General features: G+C 35.5%; 2 protein-coding genes across 2 annotated transcripts in view; one reads left to right on the top strand and one right to left on the bottom strand.

The window, feature by feature from the left end:
- LOC106645576 (limbic system-associated membrane protein-like) overlaps nucleotides 1-8212 on the top strand; it is a 139485-nt gene extending 131273 nt beyond the window's left edge. The window contains exons 7-10 of the mRNA XM_014361464.2: nucleotides 2332-2490; nucleotides 3189-3290; nucleotides 4274-4372; nucleotides 6274-8212. Coding sequence (XP_014216950.2) covers nucleotides 2332-2490; nucleotides 3189-3290; nucleotides 4274-4372; nucleotides 6274-6509 — 596 coding nt within the window. The 3' untranslated portion in view covers nucleotides 6510-8212. The remainder of the gene's footprint in view (nucleotides 1-2331; nucleotides 2491-3188; nucleotides 3291-4273; nucleotides 4373-6273) is intronic.
- Nucleotides 8213-13049: 4837 nt separating this feature from the next.
- Nucleotides 13050-23209, bottom strand: part of LOC106645572 (lachesin-like) — a 155033-nt gene continuing 144873 nt past the window's right edge. Inside the window, exons 7-10 of the mRNA XM_089597195.1 lie at nucleotides 22336-22485; nucleotides 21370-21426; nucleotides 16555-16620; nucleotides 13050-14265 (exon numbers count right to left, since the gene is read on the bottom strand). Coding sequence (XP_089453321.1) covers nucleotides 14111-14265; nucleotides 16555-16620; nucleotides 21370-21426; nucleotides 22336-22485 — 428 coding nt within the window. The 3' untranslated portion in view covers nucleotides 13050-14110. The remainder of the gene's footprint in view (nucleotides 14266-16554; nucleotides 16621-21369; nucleotides 21427-22335; nucleotides 22486-23209) is intronic.

Here is a 23209-nt window from a genome sequence, read left to right as displayed (position 1 = left end):
TAACTTCAAAGTTAACAAATTTTTTGAAAGCTTATCTTTTACCGTATCAAATAGATCGAGTAGTTTACAGAGAATGCTAACATAGTTTGACTTCGATGACGAAGTAAAATGGCCTCACAAGAATTCATTGAAGTTCTTAATAAACATTAATTCCTTAGTGCACCAAGCTTAAAAGAAAATTCCTTTCAATTTAGGATATAAGTACGTTAAAGATTGTGCAGAATTTAAACTACGATGCTTTTTGTCCTGCAAATATCTCGAATGAGTGATTTATACATGCATAAATACATCTATGTATGGGGCTCGACGAGGGTTAAAGCGATAAAAGTCCGCGTCGTTCAACTTTTTCATCTGCTTCTTAAAACTTGAAGCCAGTGAAAGTTTTCTTTAATGCAAAGGAGAGGTCGAGAGCTTTCTTGGTTATCTATGCGTACATATACCTACAGCTGCTCCAAGGACATAATCTGTAGGCATTAAAGTTTTCATCGCTAGCCATCTTCCTTACATTCTCTCATTGTTATAATAGTTTTCATCAAAAATACCTCTAGTCTGTTCAGTGGTATCAAGACTTCATTACTTTTAATTTACTGGATAAGTGAATAATAGAAATATCGCAATGTACCTTTTAATGCAGTACAGTTTAATATAAACTTTCAATGATCCATTAACTTTTTTTTGCATGTAAAAAATATACTAACCATTCCGGTAGTAATCATAGTTATAAACTATGCAATATGCAACAAGTAAATATATCGGTATTTAAAGAAACAACTGTTTGATAATAACTAGGTTACTAAAAAAAATTAAACAGTAGTTCTTACATTAAAAAAAAATTATTATATAGATTGGTATTTTTTCTCAAATCTTTTACCCAAACTTGAAAACATCTTTTTTAGAGTCTACGTTTGATAAAGTTCCCCAAAATTTGTCAGCTGTTTGTTATGTGCACAACTTTGAATTGGCGTCCCCATTGTGACATTTAAGAACTGTGGATTATCTTGAGCATATTAGTTTATCTGTTTATTCAATTAGCGGGTTATTGATCGAATATAGAGTATATATATGTAGCGAGAGGCTGCGCAATCTTAAAGTCTAAACAAAAAGTATAAAGTGTTTTTGAGACTTTCACAGTCTTTGGAACACTTTGAATGAATTTTGCAGTATTTTTTAATGAATTCCAGAGTGAGTAGCCCCATTGATATGTATACTAATATCATACTTGGACTAACCAAAAATTCTCATTTCTGCCGATGGAAACGCTGGTCCAAAGTTGTGCACAAAAATAGATCCATACACGTGCATGGCCAATCAGGGAACCCATTCCGCGAAAACAAACATTATTTTGTCATTCTACTGGTGCGCAATATACGCACGTGCGCGTATTTTCTCGAGTATCAATCATAGACACGTATAGCTATAGACGGTGCAAAGAAGAAGGAGATGTACAACTCTGTTCATGCGGAACAGCAGCCACACCAACAGAGCTTTCTAACGCCAGTTCTTCCGACTCGTCGAGCACAACCATCATATACGTGTAAGCGCCACGCCAATGGGCTACTCATTCCTCGCGTCCAGTAGACGCCACATATGTTATACATGTATACATCGGCGAATTTTATTCAACGACCCCCATTCCTAGAATATTCCCTCCAACCCCTTTTTTTACTTGGAGGTCGTTCGAATGAATGCTCCGGGGAAAAACACAGCCCCAGCCATCCTTTAACCACTGCCTGTCTATTTTTTCTTCCAACGTATGTATACTTGCCATATTGTCAAGGTACTTTGATCACCAAAGAGCCAAGTTATACACAAATGTATACATGTGTGCGGCAAAAGGTGAGCTCTCACGCTATGCACATCAGGGGCAAAGAACTTTTCAAGAAAAATAAGGAGTAAAAACCTTTCTCGTCTCGTCGATGCACACAAACAGCTCTCTGTATCGTAAAACTGATATTTTATTCGTGTCGATGTGTGTAAAAAAAGAGGATTAAAACTCGTACATCGATGGTTTGGTGAAAAAAGCGCCATGATATTAAATTGCAGTGAATAAGGGGCATTTTGAAAATTTTTTTCCAAATTTTGTGATGACAATGCTGCCATTATCTTTATGAACGTAGAAAAGGCAGATTCTTTTCATCTTTATGAACGCAGAAAAGGCAGATTCTTTTCACTCTCAAAATTACATTAAGTTGTCATTACGAAGCCTTCGAATAAGCTCTTTTTTATCTGAATTTTAGAATAAGCGTTTTCTTTTGCTGAGCCGTCAGAAGAATGAACAGTTTAATAAATAATAATGTTTAATAATATTACAGACTCACTGATTTTTTGCAGGTGATAAATACAGAATCACGCTGTCATTGGATAGTTCTTACATATACAAAGTAAACATGAAGTTACTTATAACTGAAGTTGGAGAAGATGATTATGGGACTTATAAGTGTATTTCAAAAAACTCTCTCGGGAGCACTGACGGAATGATCAAACTATATCGTGAGTATTTATTTTCTTTGGTTCAATGACTAATTTTATTCTAAATAATTTTTCTAGTAGTACTGTCGGTAGTATAATTATGCTCCCAAATCTGCAGTATCAAGTCATATAGGTACTAAAGTTAGTGATGTATAAGTACTTATCGACGATTTATTGATGAATTAATTGCAGTTTTAATGATCAGTCAAAATTTTTGTTGTTTGTACAGGAAAAGTTTCAAGTACTGTACGTACGAATATAAACTTTAAATAAAAAAGTAGAAGGCAAAGTGTTTAAAATAAAAAATTTAGTTGTGTTGCGACTTATTTGTACACCTAGTAAGCGAGCACGTCTACAAAATGTAAAGTCTGAATTTTTAGAAAAAATAAGTTTAGTTAAAAAATGCAGCAAGTATTTTATTCTATTTTCGATACTTTTTTTCTGATATAAATATCCAATTGGTCTATTTAATTACCCAAGCTGTTCTACAAACACAGTTACATTTCAATAAAATCCACATTTTAACAAAATTACAAAGATTTTAATGTAAAAAAAGCATGCTCTTTGGTACAGCTCAAAATTTTGACATCAAAGTAAAAAATAATTTATCCCTACCCAGATATAGCAAAATTCAGCAGCTTCTTTTTACAACATAATGAGAATTTTTCATGGTATGTATACTTAAGCACTGACGGACTATCTCTGCTCTCTTGTTTCAGATATTCCAACGCCGACGACTACGACGACAACGACGACAACGACGACGACGACGACACCGAAGCCGACAACGACGACAACGCTGATTCCTACTGTCACCAGAGGTAAGAAGCTCTTTTCTTCTTAGCTCTTATTTTTTCCCTCATTCTCGCTTACCCTTTTCTTGTTTTCTTTCTTTCTTTTTGCTCAGTAACTTGTAGAAATCGCTCGAAGATCGAGCAAAAAGTTTTCACATTAATAAAGCAAGTTTTAAACGCCCCGGCGGCTTGCTCAACTCTACTTTACCCTTTTTGTTCCTTGCACCGTGCTTTTAATCGCATTGTCATTTCACCAGTCGGCAAACTCTTTATTTCGCGCTAGTAATTACGCTGGAACTGGTGATGAACTTTCAGAGCAGAGCCGAGGAACATTTTTTCCTCTAACGACGTGGTTACGATGTATTTGTAATTTTATGGGGCTCGAGCAAACTGACGACGTGCAAAACAAAAAAAACAATCACGATAAAAATGATGAATGAAACTTTGTTTTTTAAAAATATCATATTCTGTATACCTCGGGCTTTCGTAACACAATAGAAAGTGACGGCAAAGAAACTTCGGATTATTGATATAACTTTTTATTATGTGTAATATTTAACGATCCGTTAAAAAAATTAAAACTTTAGCAACAACAATCACATACAATATTCTTTTTTATTAAATGCACCTTTTGAATCGAAGCATACTATCCATTAGAACAAAAGAATTGTTCCGGTGATGAGAATTTTAAATTAACGAAGTAAAATTCTGTTATTAATCTTTGTTGTTAGGTGTGTGCATTTAAACAGCTCAATAATCTAAACAAAATTCATCAATAGTCTTGTTTAATTGAAAAACTTCGATGCAGGGATTTACATAATAAGGATATTATTATTCGGATAAAAGCCGAAATTGATGAAAAAATAATATTTAATATCAGTTAAGGACTTTACATGATTTCAATTAATATAAGTATACTTAGTTTTGAAACGATCCATTTTCATATTTCAACAAGAAATAAATTTATTGTCTCGTGTGACTAATTTACCCAAACCGAAAAATCTATTTAGCTGAGAAGAAGCAAAGATACCGGCAAAAGGTTACCCCGAGCACGGAACCACGCGCAAACGAGATCACGGAGGCTTCTGAACAAGGAACGAACAATAAAGGTAAATTTTACTGATTAACTCTGTAAATTCAATTAAGCGCGCATTACAGCTCTTTGAATGCTCTCGTTAATTCGACCAAAGCTGAAGTTTTGAACTAAATTTCAAAGTTATACCGAGCAAACGTGCTTGCTCGTGCAGTTGGCAGAGAGCTTCAAAACATTTGGGTTCTGCATCTACACAATTTATCAAAACATTTAAACAGCTTGTGTTTTAATTATTTCACCACCTTCAACTAAAAAAAGATTTGGTTTGGCTTCCTGCGAAAAAGAATACAACTTATAATTCTTCATTAAAGAAATCTCCGTTTACAGCGTTTTTGCGGCAAAAAAATTCATTTGAAACTATGTATTTAAATATTGTTATTAAATAAAAAAAAGTAAACTCTTCTGATAAATTTTTGCAGTTAGCTTTGTTACATTACTCTCTATTAGGCTCAAAAACTTCTAATTTTCATTTAGTTTTGCAAAGATTATACCATTGTAATTAAAGTAGAAAACCAACAGATAGCACTTGAAAAAATAAACACCGTAATTCATTTTACATATTCGAGTTTATACAAAAAATTAGTAGTTAAAAAACATAATAAACAACAAGTATTAAAAAGGATACATTAAAAAACTATTATTCATAACAATAGTATAGTGATTTTTCGTAGGGGCTCTAAAATAATTTAAGTTCTGTTTGTTTTAGAACTGTAAATATTGTTCATATTATTTTTACTTAAAGGAGACGATTATATCCTAAATTAAAGCGCCAATACATGAATATCAAGTTTAGCTTCAGCTGGAAAAGCAGCAGAGAAGATGATCTGCGATCGCGTAATAAGCCAAGCGGATGAAAATTCGTCCCTGAGCCGGTGCGCGCGCGCTTATCGGGCAAATGTAGCGCGTAGCTTACAGCAAGCTCGCGGGATTGGGCACACTGTATTGCAGGCTAATCACACAACTACATTTCGTTCCATTGTACAACCGTATACGGGTATGTGTGCGTGCCTCATATGGGTGGCTCATTTGAGACGATAAGGTCCTTTGAAAGCCGTGCAACTCAGTCTGCGTTACTGAAAAGCTCAACGCACTGGCGAGAAGCTCGCGTGAGGTATTCGGTATCGCTGATATAATGACGAGATCCGAATTAGTTTCTGGCTTTGTTGGATTATTTTAAGAATAGGAGAGCTGACCTGACTGTGGTATTAACTGCGTCGGGCTATTGTCCAAGCGATGATGAACTGTACAATGAGCGTTTCATTATGCATTTATATATGTCATCAACTTTGTTGCCTTACTGTACTTTTCATTTAATCTAACTAAGTATGTCTTTACATACCATTTAACAAAAATTTTTAACGCAAAACCTTTGGATGAATTACTTTTTTATACTCCATATGATTAATTGCTGTTAATTAAATTTTACCAATATTTAAAATAAGAAAAAAATAGCTACGTTTTTATAAAAAAATCTCAATGATTTCTTACCAAAATTTAGTTGGAGCGCTAAAGTACTGATGAGTAACTTATTCATATCAACTGATTTCGTTTATAAGTAAAAGATTAATGGATCACATAATAAAGCCTTGTTGTTTCTGATTGACATTTCTTAATGCCTTATGCCTTAATTGACGTTGATTGATCACGTGATTTATCTGGAGTAGATAAATTTTAAAGTACGATTGTAAGAAACGATTAAAAATATAATTTGAACCGGTAGATTAAGTAAAAGTAAAGTTATTCATTTTGAGAAATCTGATTACTTAAAAGTTATTTATTATTATTATTGTTGTTATTATTATTATTATTATTATTATTATTATTATTATTATTATTATTATTACCTACTAGGTTACAAATTTATTGATGTATAGTGAGTTTTCGATGTCTCTTATACGTCATCTTTTTTTGGTACAGATTCACGGCAACGAGGCAAAGGCAATGACAATAACGGCAAGGCCGTGGCCAATACCAGCCGCAAGGGTGTTAACAGTAATAATCTAGAGCAGCAGCTAGACAAAACAGCCCAATCACGGTCGTCACCATCGGCGTCGGCAGTTTCGTCCCTGTTACTGAGGCCGCAAAAAAACACGACGATGCTCGCAATGTACCTACTACTGGTGCTACTCGTCAGTTGTTTTGAGTTCACGTAGTCCGGCCGAGATATTTCGTTGGACGGCATAATCGTATCTTCAAATGTTGTATTTTATTGTTTTTGTTTTCGCACCATCACCACCCTCTGAGGAATATGGTTATTGTGACAACAGTGTTGAAAAGATTCTTCGGCTTGATGGACGTTATTGAAGTTATAATGTTAAACGTAGGGTATAGGGAGAACTTTTTTTAAAAATGGTGCAACGATGATTTGTTTTTGTGGAATCGTGCCCAAGTCACTGCGTAAGTGAAAAATCCATGACAAATTTGCAGAAAAAACGATGATTTATGTAAATAATAGAACGTGTAAACGATTTCAAGGTGTAGAGTATTGCTACATGTTTAAGGACGATCGAAGTACACAGAGTATGTGAAAACGTTAGACATGCAACGCATGATTTCATTTAGTACTAAGATTATTTCGATACTGAAAGTACGAATGTATAGGATTCATTAATGAATGAGTGTATAGTTTTAATTTTATCTATAAACCGATAAAAATAGACCCCTCATTTATAATTATGTATAGATGCTATGGAAACCTTGAAATCTCAAATGTTTTGAAGTACAATGGAAGTATGTAAATTACCACCTGAATATGTATATAAAGGACACGTTCTTAATTAATTACCTTCGTACTATGTTTGATCGACAAGACGAACATTTTTGATTAAAAAAAAAAATTTCAGCTATAACTTAGTTTATAGAAAATTTAATTAATAAAATAGTTTTTACACTGTTTTGTTTTAAGAAACTAAACTTTACTTGACTCTACATTGTAATTGCTGTGTATACATTTTTATTATTGTGTGTATGTTTGGGTGTGTATAATTAAATTACACATGAACGACTGAACGGTTTTATCACCTAAAACAAGCTTTTGTAAATATTAAAGATAATGTTATACTGAACTCTTGAGTAAACACCAATAAATTTGAGGAAAATAATTTTGTAATAGGGTTTTTCATTTTCAGAGATGAATCAGTATATAAAGAAAAACTTTACTTCCCATGAAACTTCAAATTATACGTATTATTTCATGGAATGTAAGGTATTTTTTTTGACAGGAGAATTTATCGATGTATATAATTTTTAATCCAAACGGATTTACATTGCTTTGTAAATAGCATAATAACAATGTGAATACAGACATAGTATTATAATTAATGACATAAGATAATGTAAATACCAAAAACAGTATGTATTAGTGTGATGCACAACTGTGTTTGCGTATAAAAATAATATTGTAAATATACAAAGCATGAAGATTGCATAGTTATAAATATTTATATCAGTGAAATTAAAGTAATTTATCTTTTCAACATTAACCACTAAATGATAATGCGAAATTTTTATATTTTCACAACAATTAAGAATTGAATTTTTCTCGGATGTGAGCGAAAACATTTCTTTGAGTTATTAGAAAGTAAACTTTTGCAAATAAATGTCTGTGTTCTCCACAATTTCTATCTTTCCAATAGAATTAAAAAATAGCCATTTAATAGTAACTGTAAGTCATAAGAATAATAATAAAGTAAAGGTCGAAGAAAACAGGGTTCGTATTTATTTACTTCGGATATGAATGTCAGAAACTTAGTTATGTATAGTTTCAGAATAAAATGTGTGGTAGATGCGGTTACAGGAAAACAAAGTTTTCAGCAATATATTTTTCGCATCATTGGTCGATTATACCAACTTGTAATTTCAGCAATGTACTGTAATATTGTGTAAAAAATCTATTCGAATAAAATTTTGTTTATAAATTGTCTTTTATTTGAAGTTAGTTGAAAAAACATACATCGTTAAGAATCAAGTATGAGACCTAATTTATGTGCTCTTTATTGATCTAATTTTTTTTTCTATGTTCAAATATATCAACATCATGAGGATAACCAATATTCTCTAATCATATAATCTATAGTTACGTTTTAAACAATATTAATACTATATTGAATACACGCAAAGGATAAAAAATATATTCTATGAAAAAAAGGATTAAAAAAAAGTTTTTTATTAAAATCACTATAAGTAGAATATAATTATCATCTGATAATTCCTGGTAAAAGTATTAAAAACGAAATTCGAATATACTGACCTATGGTATACATGTGGGTAAAGTAGATATCTAGATCATTACATAAATTTACTTTAACAACTGAGACGTCGATAACGCAGAGCTCATAAAATCTTACTGTGTATAATTATGTATCAATTATGATAACTAGTTTTGTAGTATTATGTATAAAGATACTTACCAAGCAATATTACAGTTAATAATTTCAATTCAAATACACATGTAAATAATTAATATAATAATTTATTTCAGTACACAATAAACAATAGGACAATGTTCAATAAAGGAAATGTTTTATTGGATTATAACTTCTTTATGTACAGTCTTATTTTATATTTTTGTTGTACAAATACATTATAATGTGCTTTACGTACATACTTGTATACATAATTATTCGCAACTTAAAATTATAACCTAGATTATAACTATCGGAAGCTTTACAGCATTTCATATGTTTGAGCCTCTCTTTATTTGAGTATTATTGGAAAAATAGTCTTCGAAATCAGTTAAATCACACCTAATACTAAACTGCTTATAAAAATTCTGAAAAACACCATACAAAAATTAGGAAAAGTATTTTTCAATTTCTTAATACAAACATTAAATCAAGAAAATTGTAGAGTAGCACAATTCAAAATCAATCTTACTTGGGTAGTTGAAACCAATGCAAAAACGTAAATAAAATAGCCAAATTAAAAGTTTTTTGGACTTCAAAGGTTTCAAGCAACTTTAATTGCTGATGCACAGTTATCCATTTGTACAAGACTTGTTCCTAAAATTTCGTATAACATTGCCAACAAGTATGTTTCAAATAATATACTTTACTGATCTGTTTGTTTGAACCGTTGATAGATACTTGTTTTCCCCATGTTTTGTGTTTCCTCTTTAATTTTTGTTTGATATTAATCTTTTACGAAAAATTTTCAACATTTGTTCTTACAAAATTGAGAAGCAAATGATCATTTTGTTCTATATGATTGTTGTGAGTTGAATCAAAAGACTGCTGATATGTCAAACAACGTAAACAAGCTATCATCGTTAAAGCCCAAAATTAGTATGTACATGAGACATTCTATGGTACACGCATACGTGCTTTTCCATATTTTGACTGCACAGCACTTACTAGTTATTATTTGTCCTAAAAGACAAGCTCATAACTATTTAATACAGATACAAGTTTAAAGCCCTTACTCGATTCTGTTTGATGTAGGAAAAAGACTTTGATTCATTATGATTATTAAAGTAAATTTTTGACATCGATTTTCTGTTTGTTCTTTGAGAAACTTTGCAATAATTTATGCATGATGTAGCATATTACAGATAACCTGAACAAAATATTAAAATCATTAATTTTTTATTCTATTTTATTTTTGTAGTACTTACTTCTATCACACTGTAAAGTTTTGGGTATAATTTTTACAAAAACGTTAGATTTTACATGATCTGTATAAATAATTTCATTCTACTTATCACTCACTCACTATTCAACTAAATTTGATTCTGATACTATGTAAAATCGTTGAACAAATAAAACTTTCAAAACTAAGTTTTGATGAGCATGTATCAATATTTATTCAATATTTTATATCAAACATTATTTATTTTATATTTATTTAATATTTTATTGTTACAGAATGAATACCATTATCAAAGTATGTACTACGTTGAAAATGACAAAGAATATTTTTGTTAGCATAAACTAAAATGCTTTACTGCAATGAATAGATGATTCTTTTAATGGACTTCAACAGGTTATCATAGTAACTATTTAAAAATAAAGTCTTTTTCCTATGCAATCTCTTCAGTCAAGTATGTCTTATAATTACATGCGCAGGAATGAATCAATTTGCAGCAGGAAGATTAGATATTTTACACACACGTATACGTTCCCCCGATTATTTTTATATTATTTCTAGGTACAAAAGCGATTCCATGTACTTATAATGATCTACAGATGATTCGAGTTATTGCTTCGACCATAGTCTCTCAAACATCTTTTTTTCTTCAAAATAAAACAGTCACCGGAGTTCAAAGGAAAACTAATGGATCACTTTCATTTACCAGAACACACAATGCGAGCCAATGCTATATACAATGAGTTTAGTGATTATACGAAAACGCCAGGCACACTTTTAATCAACATTCGATCTTCGTTAAAGTTATAATGGACTGAACAGAAGCATTCGTTTCTCAAAGACGTCAGTCTTCATATCTGTATTAATCCTTTTTACGTGTACCGCTTCAGTTTCTCATTCGCACTGACTATTGAGATAGATAAACTTATTGATAATTAAAAGTGAAACGTATTCACAATCAACCCATTCGGCAAAACCAAAGTCATGCTTCCGGTTTTTTTTTCAATTAAAAAAATATAACAATCTCCGGAGCGGTGACTAAGACATTTGAAATGATTTTCACCACTACTTTCTGATAACTATACTGAAATAACAGCTGCGACGAATTCACTGTTAATGGATAAAAGCGTTAACCCCGACGTTAAATCCAAAGCAGCTTTACTACTATGGAAATTGCTGCTCCAGCGAAGCGACACCCTCGCATGTAATAAGGAAGAAATAAAACAAGAAAGGAAACTCAAGCCAACCCCCTACTGCGACTGACGTGTCTATCATAGCCGCCCATCTCATAATAATTGCTGCCAGAGCGCAGAATATGCAATTGACAATAAAAAAAAGGGGAAGGGAGAGGCGTACAAAACAGCCCATCGCGTCACGGATTTATTTATTCCCTGCGTGGTAAACTGCTGCCGCTGCATGCGAATATGTAATGCCCCCACAACGCGGCGATGCGCCCGTCGACAACAGAGACTGCACGCACGGACATCTCAACCATCCGACAATGCGACTATCCTTCTCCCCCTATCTCTTTGTGTCAGTGTATTTCTCTCACTCCCCTCGTTCCGCCGAAATAAAGGCAAAGCGGAGCAGCCCCACGAGGGCCGAATTTTATTCAATAAGTCGTGCGCAAGCGATTCCACTTTCCTTCTCTTTTTCCACCCCCCCCCCGCCCCCCTACCCCGTGCACGCGCCGCTAGATCCGGTATGGGACGCGTATCTCTTTCGTCCGCACGCGCGGGCGAGACTAGATACGCAAGAGGGACGTGATGAGAAATTTTCGGGGATCAAGGGTGCATGAAAGGGGCTCTGATGGTTGGGCCATATAAAAGAGGGGATGGTTTTAAGTGAATTTTATTCAGAGGTTTGCTTAATTTCGCGTGAGAACACAACGGACGACCAAATCGCTATGGCGTCGCTGCGAAAAATTGGTAAATCGGTTATTTCAGCAGAATTCTCGCACCACTATTGTACATCATCTTCGAATATTTCGTACTAAAAGAAAGACACTTCCGTTCCAGAGAAAGAATTTATCGCGTATCAGAGTACACTCGGGTACTATATCGTGTGTGTGTTCTGGAAAAATTGACCATATTACTCGAGCCTCGGGAAAATTTCACTGTAAAAGAGGCCTTTTTTTCTTCATATCACACTACAAGCCCAAATATAGCTACTTTCAAGATCCTTTCGACATCCGCGTGCGACACTCGAATGGAGTTGGAACATTTTTCGCAGCTGGCACCACGCGACTATTGCAAGATTGACGCTCTTCCCTTTGACGCTATTCTCTTTTGTTCGCTCTCGCCCCTCCAAACACGGCCCTCGCACGTCTCTCTTCGATGTTTTATTTTGTACCCTTTCATTTCGCTCCTCTTGTCAGTACATATCTTTGAATCGAGCCGTGAAACCGTCATCGAAGCGGAAAATCGCACCCTCAATATCACACCGTCTCACCCTACCCATTCCTTTCTGACCTAATAAAGAATGATTGTACCGCGAATCCAATCACCTGAATATTTGATGTTCCGTAGTATGTCGCACTTTGAATCGGCAACTGTAAATAACTTTTCAGAAAGTTGCAGTTATAATCGGTCCGCTGAAACACAAAAATAATAATCAAATTTATAGCTGTAACCCACTGTGCTCGAACAATTATACCCAAGGAACATGACGTTTCTGGCGATGTACCGTTTGAGTTATTTCAAGCCGAATTAGATTACCCGAAAAAGACGTCCCATATCCATCGAATGCCCCACTTTAAAAAGTCCAAGCATTTGGCTTATTTTAGGCGCAATAGTCAGCGGGTAGTACGTCGAGTCGTCCAGTCGAGCGGTTGCACGAACAAACACTCGATACACCACATCATACACGCACGACTTGTGACTATCTCCGTTTTTTTTAAAGTCAACACCCACACTACACGCGCTCTACTCACATACCGCACAAAAATATGCTTGCTTTTTTCGCTCATACGAAATCCATCCATCGATGTACTGATATACCTGCAATGCAGACCGATGCACCAGCTGCGAGAGAAAAAACGCGCAGCTGCTGTGCATTGGAATTGTCGTTCGAAATTTTTTTTTCTTATGCATACATTTATTGTATCCGTCTCTCCGAACATGCTGCACACTACGCATGCCTGCAGTACTTGAGTATATGCTTTAGTATACGTATACATGTACCTAGTTATTATACGATCGTGGGGTACGAGAGCTGGGCTTTTGCACAATGGGGGGACAGGGGAACTAGTGACGCTGGCAACAAATCTCGCCGTACGCTTCTCTCCCTCGTCATCATCGTTTATTTTATTTTACTTTTTTTTTTTGACTATGTACATTTGTATGATTTCGCGCTCGCAAGCGAAAACCTCGCACTTTATGTATATATGTATATGTGGATATATATATTGTATAGTTTCTTTCTGTCTTGGAAAATAAGTTCTTTATTTCGTCTTCGGTTTGCTCCTTCTCCTTTATGCCAAGGAAATCGATGTTGCACCGTTGGTATACATATCTACGGAGGGCTGATGCAGGGGGAACAATAAGAGGTATGCAGTAGGAAAACAAGGCGATCGAGCGCGTTTCGCGACAAACAGACGGCAAACTCGAGGAGAAACAAAAAACTCATCAATCCCTCCTTCGCTGCATATGAACTGGGGAACTTGAGCGGGTGTACAAAACAAGGCTCGTCGATGTAATGAGAGCTAGTATACTATTGTTTCTCTTCTTTCTTTCATGTTTTTCTTTCTGCGAGCATTTTTTAAACTAGAAATTTTTTCTCGTAGGTATATGTACAATTTCATACAATTTCCAACAGTCGATGTAAAATTTTCGTCCCTCAATACAACTATGACTGTTTTGTGATATCAATTTTCAAGTGAATTAAAATTTAGATAGCTCAAGTGTCACATGATGCTAAGAGTGAAATCAAATTAACTAAAACACAAAAATGCTGCAGTGAACACAAACGAAAAAACATGTAGGAAGATTCGAGACGTTAAATAATTCTCTGCACGCAAACCTCGAGTATCGAGGCTGAGTCATTCATACGTCAGGGAAGGCAAAAGTTCTGCAAGCCTCGGAAGAGAAAAAAAAAAGATAAAGGAAAATATGAAAGACGTCAGCCAAACTTCAGTCTGCAGTCAGCTCTAGGGGAAGAGTTAGTCGCTGCCTCAAGCCGGATGGAGTGGTCGCAGATGCAATTGATGGCGAAAAGACAGCAGCAGCAGCATAAGGAGGACACAGCCGACGGGGCTCGGCCGTGAGACCCCCGAGTCACCGTAATCCTCGTCGTCCTCACCTTCCTTCCCACTCCGCTGGTTTGGATCTGCGAACACAGTACGTACGTATATTTAAATTTTGTGGGTTAAATTTTGCGATGGGCTGTAGATGTTGAGATGAGTGAGTGACAGTATTTACAAAAAAAAAAGTATGAAAAATGCTGTGCGAAGCGATGCCAGCTGTAGGATGATGAAAAGTGCCATGCAACAGACAGTATCAAAGATATAAATATAGGTGCAAGCACAACATGCAGTACCTTTCTAGGCCATTGACTTATAGCTCTAAACAAATAAAATATTTCTTTGAGATTTATTGGTTTTCTTGAAAATTGATTTTAGGAAAAAAAATAATAAAAATAATAAAAATAACAATAATTATAATAATACTTATACCATAAGCTAAATACCAATGTTTGTGCCGTAGTTATTAAACATGACTGCTTTAAAGCGGTGAGTTACATTTTCTTTAGAGAATTTTGAACCTCTATGTACTAGAGTAAGACAAGTTTGTCTCATCCTATTTATTGTATACGTACGTACGCATTAATTTTTAAGGACAAAGAGCAAGTGTTCGAGTTACGTATTATTAAATCTATTCGTACTATCTTACGAGCCGTTTATATCAGCTGTATAGTTTAAATGAGTAAATAAATTAGTTTTTATGCCTAAATGTGACAGTTGAGCTTTGACGAGTTTCAACGAAAAGTAAAATTTTACTAGCACCAAACTACGGAAATATAATTTTTTAAAACTGTTTTTTATGTTTTATTTTCAAAGTTGAGTATTTATAATCCAAAAAGTCACTTGGAATTATTAGTTTTTTTGTCTATGACCAATTGAAAATCTCAAGCCTTAAAAATTAGTTGTTCAAAAGACAGTTATAAATCTCAAAAAAGAACTATTTTTACTGTGAGTATTAATTTTTTATAAACTATTATATTAATTTTTTAACATTCCTAATTTTTTTTTACAACATGTGTCTTTTCTTTATTAGTTTTTGGTTGGATGAAATTTTAGTTGAAAAAATCTATATATCTACTGTAAAGTATTAAATTGGTTATCATTACAAGTGTTTAATAGTATTATAGATGATAGTTAAAAATTAGCTATATTGTTAGAGGCAGCCATACACTTAGTATAAGAGCACCATCAAAGGAAAATCTTTGTTTGTTTGAGCAAAATAGAGACTGTTTGCAACGGAAAAGATTTCCTTATTTGTAAACACTTAAATTTCTAGTAAAAGTGGTTAAAAAATTTAATCTCTTAAAAACTTTAGATTCTACTTTTACAGCTTTCATGTCTTTAAAAGAACAATAGATGTTACTCAAAATCTTCTAAATATAAGTTATATTTTATTTGAATATTATTTTCAACCAAAGCGAAAATTTAGTAACATTTTAAGTTAATTTATTTCATGCTGAATAATTTAATTCGACATCAACTGGAAGCCGAAGCTATGAATAAAAACATCTAGCCCCCCAAGACACAGCAGCGATTGGATTGGTTTTTCACTGTGAAAGAGAAAATCTACATTTGGACATTGCAAAACACATTAACTTATTACGTATGATACATACATAAAAAAATGATAAAATACTTTGAAAAATAAAAAATAACACTCAGATAAATTTAAAAAAGCACCAACACTTTGAAGCTTTTCTAAATTCAAATGTCAAAAATAAGCAATGCAAATATTTCTGTAACACAACAAACAACCCGCGTAAAAATTGTTAAGTTTGGCCAAACTTGCGCAAAAATTCATGTGGTCAACGTTTGGCCAACCTTAGGCAATGAGAAAATCCCAAACTTGGATTTTTGTTGGAATATTTGACTCAAGTTTAGCAAATGTTCATCCAAACGTCTAAAAAATTCATTTGTTGCGTCAGGATATTGGTTGGTCTGCATATATGACTTACGAAAAATTTGAAATCCAAGTTTGGGATTTTCTCATTGCCCAAGCTTGGCCAAATTTTGGCCAAACGTTGACCACATGAACTTTGGCGAAAGTTTGGCCAAACGTAAAAATTTTTACGTGGGAAGTAATTCAAAAGCAAGGGCAGTCGTGAGATATATTCAGCAGCTGCAAGAATTAGCAAACGACACGAAGGATGCATTAACTTGGCAACTCAAAAAACAAAGAAACGACAGAGGAGAAAAAAGAAACAGAAGAGTAGAAGCCAACCATAGTAAAGTTAAAATTAAATTTTGAAGCTTTTACACTCGACTCTGAAATGCAATAGAGAGTGTCGACTGTGGTACACAAATTTATACGCACCTGTTGAAAAAGTATGCAAAAAACGAACAAACAAACAAACAAAAACAAGAAGCACACTGACCTTTCTCCTTGAGCCTATCTTGATTTCCCTCGAGAAAGCTGTTTCCAGAATTTTTTCTCTGCTTGCCTACAATAATTATGATACAATCGTTTGAGCTTCATTGCAAGTGTCATCGGTCGTTGTAGTGGGTAGAAGTGATGGTGGTGTTGGTAGTTGGCAAAAAAGAGCATAATAGGGACAAATCTTGGGAAGATGCAAATGAATCGTGGGTGTGAGTCCTGGCTCTTATACATTTGTCCCCAACAAGCCCCTCCTCCCTTCATTAATTCAAAGTTTCAAGAACCGAGCAATAGAATAACAAGAACTTTCTTCATAAAGGAGACAATCACGTTTGAGGGACGCTCTAAAGATCAGGCAAGTTTCTTTTCACGTGCTAATAGAAAACATTCCCAATTAACGAAGGGCTGATCCAGCGTGTTTACAAAAGTTTGATTAAAAAAGTCCTCCCAAAGGAATGCATCAAAAATAAAGTACAGCTGAGATGATCAAAATTGAAAAAAAAACTACACCTTCTCCTTTAAGAGCGAATAAGCAACCGTGAAAAATTTGCCTGGTCGAGTTTCCTAGGAAGTATGGGAGGTGGGGGTGAAAAATATAGTGCAACGCCTGCTAATATAAGCCTAGGGTAATCCAAAACCTCGAATCGTTTTTGTGAACGATACTATCAAAGAAGAATGGAGGATGGGGGAGGAGGGGGGCAAAGACTTTGGTATTCGGGCCTCGAGAGCGAAAAGTTTGTGAAAGCGTAAAAGTTGATCCTCGGTCGCGGCTACGTAAATCTCGTCACCTGCGTGGCTCTTGGGATCTTGAGTCTCTTCCATTCCGATAGCCTCTGTTTCGGAGTTTAGATCCGTCTTTGCTCGGCGCCAAATTGACAGTTTGCATGCAACGTGTTCCGTCGAGAAAAAGGGGATCTGGTGTTAAATAGTGTACAGTATATATGGGTGAGAAGTAATACCCAAGTGGCTAAGATTTTAGGCAAACAAGTTGGGGCTGAAGGGTTTTTCTCTTCGAAAACTTTGTTTCTCGGCTTAAAGTTATTTTCAAGCTTCAAAATACCATGGAGAGCATCGTAATATTGCGTGGTAAAGGTACTATTATTTATTTATTTATTTCAATTCCGCAATAACTCAAATTAAAAACTATCATTCCTTCTGTTGTCAAATCATAACAAAAAAAAAAAAAAAAATATCGCGAGCAAAACAAAGCTGGCTAAGAGTTTACTGCAAAAAAAACGGGCTAGTAGAAGGGAAAATCATCACCATTTGTTGATCAATACATAGTTCAGATGCCGTATGTAACCTACTCGAAAATTCGTTAGGACTAAAAACGAAAAAGCCCTTCTCTCATATCCTAGTAACGAGTTACACATGTCGAGCACGAACTTGGCGGAAATCTTTTACGCATAGAAGAACACATGTACGGAGCGTCAGCACCAGCCTACATGATGTAGCTGCGTGTGTGTACGTTCACCAGTCCTTTTTTGGGCCAGAAAGCTCAAAGAGACCACAGCAAGTGGATTACCGTATACGTAGGATACGGTATATGCATTTGGAGTAACGAGCGGGAGGTTGCGGAGTCATATACCACGTGTATGATGTATGGATTGTAACTCCAAATCCACGGCCGAGTCGTCGGTGAAAAAGACTACAGTGAACGAGAGGCCGAGCATATTTGAGATAAAAAGGGAGGTTGTGCGGTGCGCGCACGTGGGCATGAATAGGCACCGAGCATGCAACAGTGAAAACGGGAAGAATAAAATCCGTGGCAAAAATTCAGCTGCTGCAGCGCGAGCCTTGCAATGTATATCACACGCATGCAGCATAGAAGGATTTTTTCTTCTGAACGCGCGTGCAAGTGTAAGAGGGGGAGAGCATAGTTTAGGCAGAAAATGCGCGCTCTGAAAAGAAAGTATTCCGCGGAAAAGGAAAAGGTGAAAGGTGCGCCACTGCTGATTTCTCTCCGCTAGCTTCCTTTGTGTGTTTTATCCCTTTCTGGGAGCACGCGCGTTTTCCTCTATTGTCTGGCGAGGCGCGCACGGATCGTTTTCGGGCGCTCTTTCGCCCTTTTGGGCCTAAAGAACTCATCGCGAAACGGCGGAGGGAAGCACGACAAACGGAAGAGAGACATTTTTTAGCATCAGCTCGGGATGAAGACGCGAGAAAAGAGAAGGACAAAAATGAAGAGTGAATGATATCTGACCGCTTGTTTTTGTCGACGACATTGTCCGATTTCGAACCGAGTGCTGTGTGTTGGTGTCAGTTCCTAACGTTGTTGCGATTTGTACGGCAATGCAAGAAACGAGAGTGACGAAGTATTGCTGAGAATTAGAGTATTCATATCATAGACAAATACGCAAAAGTTGGTTTTACTCGTCACGTTACTTATGCATCATCTGGAACGATTTTTGAGTTTTCTTCTTACTTTTTGTGCACTCGTTTATTTCATCACGCAACTCTATTTTGTCAGCCAACAAAGTTTATTGAATTTATTATTTCAAAGGATCTAAGAGTTTCAAGTTATATTTATCATTGCTCAAAATGTTAATAGTTGATCAAAGATCAGTCAGCATAGTATAGGTCTCATAGCTACAAGACACAAGTTTTGTAAAATTTTTATACCCGACTGTTTAAAAGGTATTGTATAAGTAATAAGGTAACAGCATTACTACTTTAAAATAATTAAATAACAAAATTACATAATAATCTCTTGATTAATTTTGAAACGTTTTATGTAGCAAAAGTATTACAAAACAAAAGAAAAATAATATTACACATTACCGATCAATAGTATATGAAAAATTTAATGTACCGATGAGTACAGCTAAATGAAGATCAATGCTGTTCATCATCATGTTATTCTTAAAATGGACTAAATCGAGCCTTTTGTTACTTTTGTTACGGTCCGTCAACTTTGTTTGTCAAAATCTTTCGCTCTACCAACAGAGATAAGCTCTATTGTACAATCAGATGTTGTATTTGATCTAAATTAGAAATAATTTTCACGTAGTAAAAATTATTGCATTGAAATCAGTACAACACATGTAAGCCCAATACTGCCAAGGACCATAAACCAACCACTTGACGTATACACTGCTGGACAAACTAAGGCAATACTCGTACAAAACTCCGAAGTACGATAACCATTGTTGTACAGAGCCTCGATCTTCTGCATCACACACACACATACACACACACACATACACGAGTTCACGCATGCAAAGCCCACTCAAAGCTTCATTTCAACGATTCCGGAGAGCTAGGGGGCCCAAAGAGAAGGGAGCCAGCAGCGCGGCGATACTAACCACCGGCCCGTGCGCGCTTCTCGTCATTAAAACTTTGCTGTAACTCTCGATAAGCCAGCAGCAGCTCCTTTTTTCCCTCCTTTTCTCTCTTTCCCTTCCCATTTTTAATCCTCCCTTTCTCTATGTGAGTTCAGAGCGGCAAGAGGGTATATCTATAGGTATCAGCTGGGTGGTGGTCGTAGCCTCGGGGTCGGTTGGAGTGGCTGCGATCTAATTAATCAGCGACCTGTTCCTCTGTGGCGCAGCCATCTGGCTGATTTTAGAAAAGACGGAAGGAAAAGAGGAGGACCTGCACTTCCTCGTTAATTGGAAATGCCCTTTTGCCGCGAATGCACAAAGAGAATCGCTCGGACTCTCTGATGCTGTTCGTAGGCACTCGACCTAAGATTCCTCGTGGTTACGGGTTTTGACGTTTGAACAATAAAAAAATCTCTACACATAGATATGATGTGAGCTTTTCGATGTATGATCATTGTTTTTTTTTTTTTTTTTTTTTTTTTTTTTTTTTTTTTTTTTTTTTTTTTTTTTTTTTCTCCTCATACGTCAGCCCAGAATGTCCTACGATGCATGGAAAAAAAATTCTCAGAATAATCCCACGATTAGTGTTCGCTACTGTTGGTACTTTTCAGTGGTGCAGCTTCCAAATAGAGAAGGGAAAAGAACTCAACGCACTTGCGCTCATTAATCGTACAATTATGAAAAGTTTTAATTAGTTCGCGATAGGGGGGAGGGGGCTGGAGAGACTGTTCTCGTACTCTTGGCGTGTAGTACATACTACTCAGACTTTTTTTCATATCAGCGCTACGGAGGCGCGTGCACATTTGTTTGTTTGTTTGCGGAAATAATGTAGAGTTGTGGCGAGAATAAGCTGTAGGTGTAAAGCTAATAATGAAAATTTTAGACTGGCTCATTTTGTCGCTCGGAGAGCGAATTTTTGGAAAACTCCAACTGGTACTGTTAAACTTGGAAAATACAGAATTGGTTGTTAACCAAAAAGGAACTTGTGGAATACTTTAGGGAAAAAATTGTTAGTTTCAAGGTAAAGTATGATACTAAAAATGAAATACTTAAGATGTATTGGTTTTTGCAACTTATAAATTAAAATATTTATGATGGAATACTCCACCTTAACTCGATGCTGCAAACTAGTGGTTTGCGGTCATCAAAATTCTTAATTCCAGTTGCAAGGATCAAGTTTTTTTTCCAATCATAAGTAAACTTTGCATGCCTATACTCATTAGAAAGTCAACCAAAAGAAGAAAAAAAAACAGTCCCGAAGTAACGTATAGATTTGTAGACGAAACAAGGTGGAAACGTTAAATCTTTTTTAGATGGCAAACATTTTGTACGGTTAGTTGTATGTGTTGAAAAATATCTAAGAATGTTAGTATAACTAGCATAATAAAGATTAAATGATAACTGCAAAGCTGTAAGCAAATACAACAGCGGGTACGAATAAAGAAAGGTATTTCAGAAAAAAAAACATGTGTAAAATCATGCAAAGCACGTACCTTTGTATTTCATGTCACCGTCATCGCTCGAGTGATAACCCGAACTCGCTGCTATTCCTGTAAAAACAAAAAATCTCTAATTAATCTTCAATTTGTACAAATTAATTTTAAAATTGGTACGCGTTTTTAAATTTTGCTTTCTCAGTCGAGGTGTCCCCAAATCGTTCCGTATTCCCATTGCATATTACGTCTCACGGTTCTCCGAAATTCATCAAAGGACAAACGTTCAAGTATCTCTACATGGGTTGTTTATTCGCTAGTATGGCCATATATTTGGTGGAGAGGCTTCTTTCCCAAGATTTGGGGAGCCGGCAGTCCAGAGAGATTTGTATCCACGTAAACTCGGTCGATCGGGGCAAGCAGGTTTGCAACGAAATTTATAGCTCGCGAGCGCGGGAAACACTCTGGCGGCGCTTAATAGGGACACAATGAATTTCAAGTCAAGTTTCGCCCGCCCACTTCCAACCCCTTTGTCTTTCCGAGTAGCGCAAATACAAGTTTCAAGCGGCACTTCGATGTATTCAAATCCCCCGTCTCTCGAAATGCAAAACAATTCGGGTCCAATCTTAATTGTAAATTGATTGTACATGAGCTTGCAAATAGAAATTACGCGTAGAAATTATAGTCCATACGCCGGACAACAACTCGAGAGGAAGGGAGGGAGGGAGGAAGGCCCATCGAGCTATTTCGGGAAACTCTGCAGAAATTCATTATGGATACAATTAGTTAAAGCGTGCTTCATTTTCGTTTCGGAGTGTATTAGTACGGTTGTAGCTATGTAATCGCGCTTCTGATATTTGTGCAAATGTTTTGGATGCTCGGCATTTATAATGCACAGTAAATTTCTTCATTTAAAATTTTACGACATAATTTTTCACAATTACACCAATATTGATCAGCAATATTGACACCAATAGAGAAATTAAATAAACAGATATCTTGAATTTGCTACCAGTAAGTACTCACGGTAAAGTTTGATGGTGCCGTCCGTGTCGCCAAGGGAGTTCCTAGAGACACATTTGAAACTCCCAAAGTCAGAGGCGTCCACGTTTCTAATGGTTAATTTCATGTGAACCTTGTAAGTGCTGTCGTGTACGCTAGTTTCGTACTTGCCACCTGAAAATCGAAGAATATACGAGGTTACACAATCATAATTCCGAGCACATTTCGATAAAATGGCACGACATTATGGCATTTCGATGTACAATATTTATGAGCTGAAGAAGACGAATTTTCTCATAAGATTCGCAACACAGCCAAGACGTGACAATGGCTCAATCAGAATCATTCGGTATTCAACAAGTGACGCAGGTAACGTGATTTCCGACTAGATCAGTGCCATTCAAGTTTCGGCGAGTTATGAGTAGGCGCGTTTTACAAATTGTAAAAAAATGTCAAATTTCGCGTCTTTTTTTCAAAATCTTTTTAGGTGTCAATCTAGGATGAATTAAAAAATGTTTTATTCTCATTGAACATACTTTTCAAAATTAACATTTTAACAATTCATTTGTTCAACTCTGTTCTTAGAAAGCCTCATTTACATCAGCATCTCCCATATTTTTGTTTTACTTGCTTTTGCATAAAATATTCATAATTAAAGAGATTCAAGTAATGTGTGTAAGACAGAAAACTCTTTCTCTTGACTGAACGGAAAGCTTGTACAAGTAGAAATATTTCTGCATACTCAAAATGTCTCTTCTAGGCTCTTTGAAGTACTCTTGTTTCGAGGCGAAGTTTCATGCAAAGGGAAATATGGAATATATGTATACATTAAATTTTGCAATAAAATTACGAGTTGTGCAACAGAGCGTAAAAATTATATTTCGACTGGTCATCGGGT

The sequence above is a fragment of the Copidosoma floridanum genome, unplaced genomic scaffold, assembly GCF_036245765.1.
Source record: "Copidosoma floridanum isolate Cflo_tuat_1 unplaced genomic scaffold, Cflo_Japanese_pri ptg000030l, whole genome shotgun sequence".
In the NCBI taxonomy this organism is placed as follows: Eukaryota; Metazoa; Arthropoda; class Insecta; order Hymenoptera; family Encyrtidae; genus Copidosoma; species Copidosoma floridanum.
This window is presented reverse-complemented; position numbering and strand designations above follow the sequence as displayed.